At 30.6% G+C, this 14,029-nt stretch overlaps 1 protein-coding gene across 1 annotated transcript; it reads left to right on the top strand.

The window, feature by feature from the left end:
• On the top strand, positions 1,169-1,834 carry LOC109347641 (photosystem II repair protein PSB27-H1, chloroplastic-like). The gene has a single exon (XM_019587586.1). It carries the CDS (start codon positions 1,273-1,275, stop codon positions 1,786-1,788), a length of 516 nt encoding a protein of 171 aa, XP_019443131.1. The 5' UTR covers positions 1,169-1,272; the 3' UTR covers positions 1,789-1,834.

Below are 14,029 nucleotides of genomic sequence, written 5' to 3'. Positions count from 1 at the left end.
TGCAGAATGTGTTAGGTGTACTAAGTTTGAGACTGTTGGCCATGTGCTCTGGGATTGTCAATTCGTCAGGGAAATTTGGTGTCAACTCCTTCGGGTTGGTATTGGTGATAAATTCTTTTGCTGGTAATGTTTGTGACTGGTGTGAGGCAAATTTAAGTTTTGCTTCGAACCACATTGAGGGACTGTCGTGGAACTTTCTGTTTGGTGTGGCGTTGGATATTATTTGGAGGCATCGCAACCTGGTCATTTTTTAGAATCACGTAGCCAGTGTTAGTGCTATCTGTTCGGAGATTAAGGTGAGATGCAGAAGCTTGGGGGAAGCTTTGCAGCAGCAGCAGGGTGCAAATGTGTGCTCCCCGAACCCAAATTCTCCAATCATCAGGTGGTTCCCTCCGGATAGTGGGTGGGTTAAATTAAACACATATGGTGTGTTTTCTTCGGTTAGGAAGAAAGCTGCGTGTGGAGGAGTGGTGAAGAACCACATTAGTGAGTTTGTCTTCGCTTTTGCCAAGCATTTAGGACACTATTTAACCCTTCATGCAGAGCTTTGGGGAATCTTGATTGGGTTGTGACTTTTATGGCAAAAGGGTTTCCTGAAGGTTAATATTGAGTCTGATTCTGCGATTAGTGTCCAACTGTTGGAGAATTATTGTGATCGCCACCACCCTTGTGCTGCCTTGGTCCTGCAAATTAATTCGGTGATGGCTGATTTCCATCTAGTCACTTGCAGCCATGTCTACTGTGAGGCAAATAGTGTGGCGGATACCCTGGCCAAATCTGGTGTGGAGTTGGATTGGAGTATCCGGGTGTTTGATGTTGCTCATGTTTCTTGTTCTTTAAATTTGCTCTTAGACAAAGCATCTACCATTTATTGTAGAGGAATTTAGTTTTCTCCTTTTGTAGTTTCTCTGGTGGCTGTTTAGCCACGCTTTTTCATCGAAAATTTTATAACATACTTATATCACTTTTTTGTGAATATGAATATTTGTATTGATAATTTATTATGAGAATATATTATTTTTCATTTATGAACTTGCAGCAAATTAAGTGGTCAAATATGCACCACTTCAAAAAATTTAGTCATTTAGGACACAAGAGGATGTCGATCTATATCTTACAAATGATTGGTTGTTTTCTCATCTAAAAAACCAAAACAAGATAAGAAGATAAGCCCACGTGGCAAAAACCAAATGCATCCTTTTCCCTTCTATCCCATCACAATAACAAAAAACTCCAACCTTTCTTTCTTCTCCCACATTTTCTCACCAAACCATGGCTTCTTCGACACTAATAACTCCAACACCCACACCCACCAACTCTCTCCCACCCCACAAACCCAAAACCACCACCACCACTCTTACACCAACCACCGCTCCACGCCGCCGTGACTTCCTATCCATGACTGCCTCCATTGTCTCCACCACCACCACATGTCTTTTCCTTCTACCCTTGGCACCTGCATTAGCTGCATCAGATGAAGAGTATGTGAAGGAGACTGAGGAAGTTATCAACAAGGTAAGGACAACAATTACACTAGAAAGGAATGACCCTAATGTGGCTGAAGCTGTTGCTGAATTAAGGGATACCTCAAATTCATGGGTTGCTAAGTATAGAAGAGAAAAAAATCTTCTTGGAAGGGCTTCTTTTAGGGACATGTATTCAGCACTTAATGCAGTTTCGGGACACTATGTTAGTTTTGGACCAACTGCACCTATTCCTGCAAAAAGAAAGGCTAGGATTTTGGAAGAGGTAACTACTGCTGAGAAAGCACTTCAAAGGGGAAGATAAGGAAAAAAAAGAATTCTTCAACAACTTGATTTTGAGGAAAGGAACTTTTATTGGAGTAATACTCATTTCACTCTATCATATTTTTTCTATTTTACCAGCTTGTTCTCTCAAACATTGAAAAATCTAAAATTGTTTATGGGTTAAATTAGTCTTTATTAGGTATTTTAAAATATACTAAAAAGACTAATTTAATCCACATTTTAATTTTTTTGAAAACTATTTTGAGTTTTTCAATTTTTGATGAATCAAATTGGTAAGATGCAAAAAGATAATAGATTGAAATTAGTTTTTACTTTTTTTTTATTTTTTCTTCAACTTGTTTGTTAAGTGCTTGGTTTTTTTGTATTATTATTGTATGAAAAACTTGAATTACATTTTCATGTTGAATTCAGAGGATAAGAGGGACATGCGGTCATAGTAAAGAATTTAGAGGGCTTCTTCTGTTGATATGAAAGACCCGCTAGTAAATCGAACATTTGACAATCATGTTCATATTAGTTCTTTAGTAATGATCCTAAACTTTCTGTAATGCCCTTTACTTCTTTTGACACCATGCTATCATAGCATTTACTTGTTTTTCAGTCGTGTAAAATTTGTAAGCACTTAATTATATTGGCGGATCTTGATCTTGAGTTTAGGAGAGACAATAATATTTAATTGTAATTTGTAATTAAGATTAATTAAATAACAAAAAATATAGATAATTATTTAAAGTTTCAAACTTACATATTAATTCTAAATAAAAATAATTAAAAATTAAAAACATAAAAAAAAATGTATATTCATTTAAAGTGTCTTTCTTAGTTAAAGACTTCAATTAATCTATGATCGAATTAAGAGTAAAAATTTCAGCTAATTATATTTCAATAAATCATAATGTTGTTATCTACAAGAAATTCATATTCTATTTTACTACATAAATTTATTCGTTGCTGAAAATTGTCTTCCTATAGTAGTTAAATTATGATAGTTAAGATAAGACAAATAACTTGATCAAGCAAATTATATGCCTTCACTTTTACTATATTATCAAAGTTGCACTTTATTTAGAGATGATTGATAGTTTTTCAAACATGAATTATTAACAACATCAATAATAAAATGTTGAAACTAACATCTCAAATAAACGATTTCTTACTCGCATTGAAGTCCATAGGTATATTTTGGCACAAAAATACATATGTTATAAATATTAAATGATTTATAAAAATACATAGAATATTAGGACTTTTGATGCAAAAGTTTGACAAAGACAATTTATGATTTTATAATATTTTCTTAAGTGCAACATCAATATGAACTCAAATGATATAAAAATATTATAAGCAATATCTATATTTACACATGTAAACAACTTTATCTATTATCTATAATTTTTAGAAGAACAAAAAATATACAATTTGTATAAGGTAAAAATATATATTAGAAAAAGGTAAATAATTTTTTTTAAAACAAATGAAACAAAAATTCAAGGGGGCAGTTGCCCCCACCTGCCCTCATAAAGCTCTGCCACTGCTTAATTAGTTATGCACATTTAGCATTCATTAATATACAATAAGCCAAAATTGTTAAACAAGATTAAAATTGACATTTAATAGTGCATTGAGATATTATTTATGAGAGCAATAGAATATAAGATTAGATTCAATAATGCTCCATAAATTGGCAAATCAACGACTTTTGTATTGATAGTCTTAGACCTTTGTATTGATGTTTTCAAATATATGCTTTACTATGAGAGTATAATATCTATATGTCAACTTTTTTTAGATAATTTTGTATATTATTCCATGTTCATTTGTATGTTTTTTAATTTAAGATTAAAAAATAATTAATATATAAGTGATAATAATAGGTTGATAATGTATTTTAATCTCAATTATTTATGCTATGCCGATATACAATCTAATCAGAATTTGAATTCCCTATCTTTTTTTATTTTGATAACAATGACTTTAACAATGTGACATTATCCAAAACATATCAACAACGAGGTCAAATCCATCAAGAATAGATTCACATAAAACCATTAACACTAAGGCAATTGATGGTGTGAACACTTAATGTATTTAACTATGATTTAGGAAAGATAGTAAAAACTTCCATAGTTAGAAATTAATTAGTTTAATTAGTTGGTGGAAGTTAGTTATTTAATAGAGTTGGAATTAGTATAAAAGAACAATGTGTATTGTGTAATCCAATTCAATTTTACTACTTTTCGTCTCTGTTTTCGTTTTCCTTTCTTCCATTATTGTAGTGTGAAGTTCCTTATTTCCCATCTTGTTGTCGTGGAGTTTTTCAATTTTTACATGATATTAGAGTTAGTGACGAATCTAGGACCTAGAGGTAGGGTGTACAATATATATTAAAAATTAAAATAATAAACATCTTCAATTATAAAAAGATGAAAATATTAAAGAAATTACAAAATTTAAATATATTTCATCAAATAAATTACATATTTCATAATTAATCTCTCTATGATTTCTTATTTTGAAATTGTTGAATGATCAATTCGTTGACAATATTGTTGAACACTTCTCACTAAATATAAGAAATTAGACAATCATTCTTTCATGCATCTCTCATTCAATTATGCAACTTAATTTTTAAAATTTTCATAGTTGAAGAAACTCTTTCTACAATTGTATTTCTAACTTTGAAAGAATATAAACTAATAATTAAATATCGTGTCTTCCACTTTCAATCAACTTATCATAAAAATTATTGATTCATTCCAAAAAAGAAAACACAATATTGTTATGCATGTCAATAACTTAAATCTCAAGTTTATGATCACATTATCAAATTATTTGAGCAAAAATAACGTGGATAAAACTTTGCAGATTCAATTAGTTTTGCCATACCAAAACTAGAGAAAAAATCTACTAGACTCAAGCAAGACATACAAAGAAGTAACTGAGTAATTGTCTCGGATAAACGATCATGAAGTTTCTTAAGTTACATATCCATAATCTTGTAAAATAATTCAACACAATAATGATTAGAGAAAAATTGTAGATACTATGGTGTATGAGTTTTATACACCATAAATTTATCATTTATATTTTATAATCATTAACTCCTCAAATAAAGTAATACAAATGAATGAAGTATTAATTGTGTATAAATCTTTACACATTATACAAATATTACACACTAGTAATTATTTGTTTTCACAAATTATATCATATTGTTTACAAAACAAATAAAATTTAGACTTATAAAGTTATAAGAGATAATACATTTATTTTTTAAAATTTTAGGGTGTGCATTTGCACACCCTGAAACACATGTAGCATCTTCAATGATTAGAGCATCTTCCATAAAGATGAATCTATCTTTTTTGTTTTTTTCGTCCAAACAAATATCTCTTTCTTATCATGTTCATTCAACAATACTTCACTTATTCTTCCTTTTCTCTTCATTCCTTCACAATTCGTCAATGACAAATCAAATTATCAATCCTATTTTTTATTCTGAAGTCCTTATTTCATGCACCTTATGCGAATTCAGGTGCAATCTTAATCTCTTTTTTAAATGGAGAAAATTACCATTCACAATAACGAGTCATAACCATGATGTTGAAATCAAAGAAAAGGCTTCAATTGAATCCAAAGCCATCTAGTTAAGTGTTCCAAATCTCTACTACTTCTACCAATAGAGTAAGAGTGGGTTTCACTTAACTAATAAATCCAAAGCCATCTAGTTAAGTGTTCCAAATCCCTATAGTAATATATGTTAGATATTTCCTGATGATTGGTGAAATACCAATCCTACGATCTTGAATCTCATGATTATCACTCATAATATAAAACAAGGATACAAAATCATATCTGAATTCATGTTCTCTGATCTATTCCTTTGATATACCTTTTGAGAGAGTTTTGGTATGACGGTTTTCCTCAACCAAATCCTGAATTTCTTTTGGGACCTTCGTTTTCTCTCTGACGGGGAGAGGTGAAAACTATTTGTGATTTGGTATATTGGGGACCATAACCGTTCCTTATGTGTTAACTTATAGGGCTCTCATTATCCCCTATAGGTCAACCATTTGAGTAATTCACTCATTAAACTCATATCAATTATCAATTTTAGAAGTCCTATGAGCTGTTAGAAATTAGACCACTTGTTTTGTAACCCAAAAATAAATAGTCAATATAATTGTATTAAATATATGATGCTCACCTTAATTAGAAATTATGAATTTCTAACAATCTCCCACTTGGACTTCATATTTTTCCTGAAACAATTATATCACATATTCTTTAGACATGCATCTGTATGCTATTTATATTTAGACTTCTCCTTAATACAATCTGGTCAATCTCATATATCAACTATGGAACCACTGCGGTCTTCATCACATTTAAACGTGACTCGACCACGATGATCACCATATCAATATACTAAATGACATAGATCAAATATGGATGAATGACATGAAAATTTCATGCAATGTGATATTGAACATGTCTATTTCCAACTGGTCCTTTTTTATTCTTTAGTGAGATCAATCCAAAGTCTGTAATTGCAACATAATAGTTACAATACACAAGTTCAAAATAGAACAATAAACCATCAATTTTATTATGCATAAAACTATATATGACGTCCAAAGTAAATCATAAAATATATAGACTTCCGTTGAACTAAGGTATCCTAAAGAGCAATGCTCATATGAGCAATATGCTCATGAAATACTTTAGGTACCAAACCCTTAGTCAGTGGACTAGCTAGCATAAAATTTGTCCATATATGTTCTATAGAAATTAGTCTATTTTGAACACTTTCTTTAACAACCAGAAACTTGATGTCAATAAAATTTGACTTTAGAACTCCTATTATTATTGGAGTAAAGAACAGCAGACTTACAATTACAATAAATTCTTGGTGGTCTTTTAGTACCATCAACCAAACGTAAGCCAGTTGCAAAATTTCTTCAACCATATGCCATGGTCTGATGTTTCAAAACAAACCATGAACTCTGCAACCATGGTTGAAGGAGCTATGAGCGTCTGTTTACAGACTTCCAAGAGATAACACCTTTAGCCAAGATAAATAAATATCCAGAGATGGAGTGTCTATTCTCTAGACACAAACAAAAAAACAGAGTTAGAGTATCCAATGATCTCTAAATTCTCAGACATCCAATAAGTGAACATGTACTCATTTGTTCTCTTTAAGTAACGCATAACACGTTTAACTGTCTTCCAGTGATGGATTACAAACATAAAATACAAACATACAATTGGCTTGATATTTCATATCAATCACTAATGATACTCTTCTTTGTAATGGTCAAACATTGGTCATAATGCATGTCAAATAATAAACCCTTCTTTGGATTGATTTATCATTCACATATGCAACCTTATAATAATCACATGTTTACCATCACATGTGTGTATATAATCCGGCTAAATAATAATCTTCCTTTGGGCCGACTAATACTCGCATGGATACATATACACACTAGCATTTGATATTTATTATTAACAATTCATACAAAAATATGTCACTTTGGCGACTTCTTATTTAATAGGTTCACTTAAAATGTCAAATAATTTTATTTTCTAAAAGAAAAACCATTTAGGTTGAGTTTGAATCAACATAATTTTAACCCAAAAAAATATGTTATTTATATCCACATATAAATACATATATCAATTATAGCCTATTGGTAACATTGCATCATTTTATCACAATGACTACATTTCGAATTCTAGTAATGGTCCTTTTGAATTTTCCATAAAAAAATATTATAATTTTATACATGATTAAACATGGCAGAGTAAGTTGTCCAAACAGAAACAATGTTTTAACAAAAGCAACCACTTAATAATGCAATCAGCCACCAACCAATGCAACAAACCATAAGTGTTGCAATCATTTAAACAAACAAGTCAGGTAATATATATAAAACAAGACATGTTCACATAATAGACTCATCACAAGATACCTAGCACAATATCAATTTCTAGTCTTTGGACATATAAATTAATTTGTAAGTGGTACTCTCAATGTAATGATCAAATACTAACAATTAGTTCTGTCAAACAATAGCATTTCTTTGGACCGACTATTATTTACATGAAAAAAAAACTTTATAATTGTTACTTATTTATCATCACATATATGTTATTACTTGGCAAAAATGTGTCTTCCTTTGGGTTGAATACAATTCGCATAAATAATCTCATACTCATTTGTGTAATCTTAATGAATTTCCACAATAGAGGTTACTTTGGCAACATATTGCATCAATTAATAAAAAAATAATTATCAGACAAAAGGAAAACAATATGGGTTCATTAAAAAACCTTGAGATTTGATATCTTTTATGATTAACAAATCTAATCTCATAATATAATTCCAAATCAAAAAAGATAATATCAATGCATAAAAATAGATGCAATCTTAATCATATACAATGTAGATCCAGATTGAAAAGCATAAAAAATATATGCAAATCATTATCGAAATTTCAAATCGAATATAAATATGTATATCCTTAAAACATATATGTAACACTATATATATACACTTTCACACATTAACATAGTAAATGTATATATAATTTTAAGCATTAACTGTAACAATTATATAAATATATTAACTTTAATTAGTAATTCCAAACATCACAACAACCTCAAGCTGTAAACAATTACATATGTATATATGTATATTTTAATTCAAAATATATACAAGGTCATGAATTTCAGGTTGTATATGTATAAAATAAAAACACATCTTGACACATATATACCTTATACATATACTTTAACAAATTGCAAAATTGTAAAGTGACAAAAGTCAATGTCCAATAGTAAGGCATTAGTGCACATATAATATAATATTGCATAATAGAGTAATAAAAGTTAATATAATGTTCATGCACATATCTGAATATATACTTCAACACATGTTGCAATGATTCATAATACAAATTACTCATAATTCAAATAAGTGGAAGCATATAAAAGTTATCCTCATTATTCCTAAATACCCAATTTTTTATAACTAATAGCGGAAGCATAAAAATCCTCAAATTTAAAAAAATTAGGGTTCATAAAAAATTGGGGAAAAAACATCTTTAATGGAGAACCATAAAATTCAGAACCTAAAGCTCTAATACCACTTGCTAGATATTTCCTAATGATTGGTGAAATACCAATCCTAGGATCTTGAATCTCATGATTCTCACTCATAAAATAAAACAAGGATACGAAGTCGTACCTAATCCATGTTCTCCGATCTACTCCTTTGATATACCTTTTGAGAGAGTTTTGGTATGATGATCTTCCTCAACCAAATCCCGAATTCCTTTTGGGACCATTATTTTCTCTCTGATGGGGAGAAGCGAAATTTTTTGTGATTTGGTGTATTCGAGACCATAACTGTTCCTTATGTGTTAACTTATAGGGTTCCCATTATCTCCTATAGGTCAACCATTTGGGTATCCACTCATTAAGCTCATATTAGTTATCAATTTTAGAAGTCCTATGAGTTGTGAGAAATTAGATCACTTGTTTTGTAACCCAAAAATAAATAGCCAATATAATTATATTATATATATGATGTCCACCTTAATTAGAAATTATGAATTTCTAACGTATACAACATGACTAACGAGCCTGAAAAATATGATACTAATAAATTTTTGTAATAGATAAAAGTATCAATTTTATTTTATTTTGATAAAAAATTATCAAGTTACATTTTGGTAAAGTACTTGGTTGATAATATAATTGGAACTGAAAGTGATTAGAAGGATTTGATAATAAGAAAAACAATTTAAATTTGCCATTCACTTTTTAAACAGGGAAATGACATCTCAAGATTACTGGATCGAGTAATAAAAAGGTTTGTGCATGTATTTTAATGAAAAACTAGTAGGATACTCATGCATTCGCCCCTTAACCATTATCAACATTAAAATGTAATTAAAGTGTACCTTTATTATTAGAAATATTTCTTTGATTGTAAAGAATTCCATACGATAATCATTGTCATATTTCTTCCCAAACCTGATCTGGTTTATTCATAGAAGTTGATAACAATATTGTCACAAATAACTTCCTCAAGTAGAATCTAAAACCTCAATCTTTGGCTTCTCTTAAAGCTTCAATGTATTCTCTATCATCCTTCAGTAAGCACATGGCAAAGCATGCATCCATGAATGTAGAATATTGAATGTCTGAAATTGTTCTGATATCTTCATAACTTGTTGGCCCCTTAACCACTATCAACATCATCCTAAGATAATGTAGTTCACCAGTGCATGGAGAAACCCAAATTAGTCTACCAATTATATACCCTGATTTTCTTGGTTTCCAACACCTATTTCTTTTGATATAAAGAAAATTAGACACATATTGAGCATAACTTAAATTTCGACCTTCTAGATATTGTTGATTAGCTTCCATCCAAGATGTAAACATGGACTCTGATACAGTTGGTCTTGAAAGTATGTTATAGATATCCTCATTATCATTGAAGTACACTAGTTGTTCTCCGGGTAAATGAAAAGACAATCTTTCTACTGTAGGTTGTCTCCCATGAAATGGAAATCTAAAAATCCTCCAACATGCTTATGATGGTGATACATATCTACAATCAAGATATTGTTTAACCTCATCAATGCTTGCTTGATTGAGCGATCCACCATTTTCTGTTGTTTCAATAACAGTTGTGATCCTATCATAACATTTGTTGATATACTTGAATAAGTACTTAATTAAAGTACTTGGTTACACTACTCTATATTAATGTGTGCTTGGTATTTCTTTAATAGTTGTTGGTTGTAAGGGACAATATAATGTTTGTCAAGAGAAATACCATTTTTTTTCAACAATATTTCCATTATCTCTTCTCCTATAAACTGGATAACCATCTCCATCAACAACTATAGTTTGCTGGAATTGTTTTGGAAAATATCGAGAGCATTTACCATCTTTCGAGAAGACATATTGCAATAACTACATGGACCATGAATCATATTGATTTGACCAAGTTGTATAATTCAGGATCATCACTTTAATTTAGAATTTCAGCACAAATAATTCTATCAATATCATCAGGAGTTGGGTATTTATTAGACAAATGCGAAAAATTTAGCAAGTGTGCTTGTGGCAAACCTCTTTTCTGGAATTCAATTTTGTAAATATATGAAAAATTAGAATAAAAATACAGTAAGGATTATGTCAAACTAATTACATGCATACCAAAAAAACTACAACAATAAAAAAATGATTTATTTTGGAATATATACTTACATGCAAGTACTTTACCAATAATATGTCTTTTCTTCAAATCTTGAAGTAATTATTCAAACTTCATTTTGTAAACCCTTGAGATGATATATGGCCGATCACGTGGTTTCAAACCCATAAGCTTAACAAATCTGATAATTTCCGGCAAATAAGATTGCATGTCATTGTTAAAAACAAATCAGGGAATTCGACTGAACTACAAATGGACATCCTATCAAAATATTATTGACCCACGTATCTACGACTACAAATAAAAGTTGAAGGTAATATTACTCTTTTTCCCATATTAACTGCTTGAGTTTGGTTCGTTGGTTGAGATTCACTCAAATTTCTATATTTATCCACCCTTAGATTTTGTTGGTTTCTTTTTATAAAAGACAACATTTTAGATTCCACCATAGTATAAGCATCAACTAAAAACTGATGAAATAGTCTTCTGGAACGCAATAAAGTTTGAGCCTCATTTTTTCTACTCTGCAATCTAAATGACATCCATTCTCTTATGGTTACATGGTTCCGTTTTCTAGTATGAGAATATGCTCTAAGTGTATGACAAACATCATGTCCATAGTCATCTTCTTCATATGGAAACAACAACAGATATTGGAAAGCCAAATAATTGGCGTGTAATTCATCAATTCTTTTCAATTGGTCATTTTGTGTCTCCATAATTATATCCCTTTGTGATGTTGAGTCAATATGTCCAACTATTAATGCAACAACTTCAGAAACAATCGATAAGTTATTTATTCTCCCATCGAAATTTCTTTCATCAATTAGTTTCAATTTTAAGTTACGAACATCACTATCTTTTAATCTTTCGCTTCTCATTCTGAAGGACTTTGCATGGACATTATTCTTATCTAGCATCTTTGATAACTGCACAACAACTTGTGGACCAATCTTGTTATTCCTATTAGAATAGATTAAAATAAATGAATAATAGGTATTAGGATAGAGAAATTATAATAAAAAATGTAAAGTATGGAATATTTATTTACCTTACTCCTTCCATTATGTTTTGAATTTCATGCTCTATATCATAGATATATAGTTATGCAAATTTCAGGAATTGTCCAGGCAATGGTAAGATGCTGCTAATACGGTGACATGGTTGTCCATGTATCCTGATTGTTGGTGGACCTCTACCATTATTGATAGATCTATCAATTTTTGCCCCAAAAAATATGAATACGAACATCATGTTGTATAAACGAATATTGTCTTGATAATTCAAACTATCATTAGAGTTCATGTCAAAGAGAAGATGATGAAGGAATGGATGAGGTGTTTCTAATTATGAAATTTGTATTCTTCCATCACCACAACATAATTCAAACTTAGGTGTTGTAGCATTTCTATATTTTCACTTTCGTTTCTAATACCACATGAATGCTCCACAATGTTGACATTCGATAACATGATCACCAATATCAGAATATCCTAAAAGGAAAATTTTAAGTCAAAATCTATATTTATAGCTCGTATTGAAAAAATATAGAAATGCTTTTAAATAACCTTGATTCTTGTCAAATGTTCATGTTATTGATGAATTATGAAATTCATCTTCATCTTCTAAGTTGTATTCAATATTCTAAATGGTTCCATGGTTACAACAAATTGATAACCATTTTGTTTTTCACATATCATAACCTAGTAAAAATTAATTCTTTACAATAGATAGAAAAGAAAGTGGAAAAAAGAGAGAACACATGAAGGCTTCCATGGTTAAAACAAAACGGTGACCATTGTTTGTTGTAAACACCCAATTTTGGCCGAGGGTAATTTAATTGATAAATAAAATCATTTTTGAAGTGAGAATAAGGCGGGAAAATTTGTTGACTGTGAGTTAGGCCTCTTTGGCCCAACTAGAAACCCTAATTTCCCACCCCCTTATATAAGCCTAACTTAGAAACTAAGAGAACCCTAATTTGAAATTAAAAAAAAGGCAAACCTAAAAAAGAGAGAGAAAGAAGAGAGGAGAAAAGAATAGAGAGAGGAGTGCTAGAAAGCTCTCACCTAACCTTCACCACATCCAAGTTCTCTTCTAGGTACATTCACTAACCTTTTTTTAGTCTTCTTATTTACTGTATGTGTTGCGAATGCATATCTTTTGTGAACTTTTTGTAAAATTTTCTGTCTACAGTTTTTAAATAGAGGCGGATGGACGGTGTCGGCTCCTCCTAAAGCTGCCGTCGCAACCCCACTGTTGTAAGGGGAAGGACTGGACAATAGCCATGGAGGGCTTCCTGTCCCAGCCGCACCTAGAGGGGCTGGACTGCCCTGTCCAGTGGCAGTCCTCACGGTTGGCTGCACCCTCGTCGCCCTAGATGGGCGATGGTGTGCCGCCGCGACTGGCTGCGAAGTTGCAACATTCGTTGTCCCCCCTCTTTTTAGCCACCAATCTTCGGTGTTGCCTCCATTGCAACTCAAAACCCTAACCCCAAATTGACTTAATTTAACCCTAACCCTAACCTCAAATTAATTTAATTTCGACCTAATCGCAATCTAATTTTAAAACCTAATTCTTAAAATAATTAAACCCCAAACCCCAAATCAATTTTACCCTAAAATTCCCAAACCAATATCAAAACCCTAACCCTAAGCCCCAATTTCAATTCCTAATTCCTTAGTTCAGCTTGGTTTTTTTAGTTTATTTTATTTTATTTTATTTTATTGTTATTTTTATATTGTTTCTGTTTTTTAGTTTTTTTTTCATTTTTTTATTTAATTATTTTTTATTATGTTTGTTTTTTTATCTATTTGTACTATATAATTTATTTAGGTTATTTGTTTTCATAAATCAATACTAATGTTTATATATATGGAAATACAATATGAAGTTTTTTTATTAAATCAATGAGAGGTAGTGCACTATGGGACTTGTGCTCTGTCGTGTTACCTTAAATTGACATTTTTAAAATTAAATTAGTGAGATGTAGTGCACTATGGGACTAGTGTCATGT

The sequence above is a fragment of the Lupinus angustifolius genome, chromosome LG05, assembly GCF_001865875.1.
Source record: "Lupinus angustifolius cultivar Tanjil chromosome LG05, LupAngTanjil_v1.0, whole genome shotgun sequence".
NCBI lineage: Eukaryota > Viridiplantae > Streptophyta > Magnoliopsida > Fabales > Fabaceae > Lupinus > Lupinus angustifolius.
The sequence above is the reverse complement of the archived record's forward strand: the minus strand, read 5'-3'. Positions and strand labels throughout refer to the sequence as shown.

Coding starts and splice junctions, on each gene's coding strand:
- LOC109347641 (XM_019587586.1), top strand. CDS start 1,273: ATGGCTTCTTCGACACTAATAACTCCAACACCCACACCCACCAACTCT.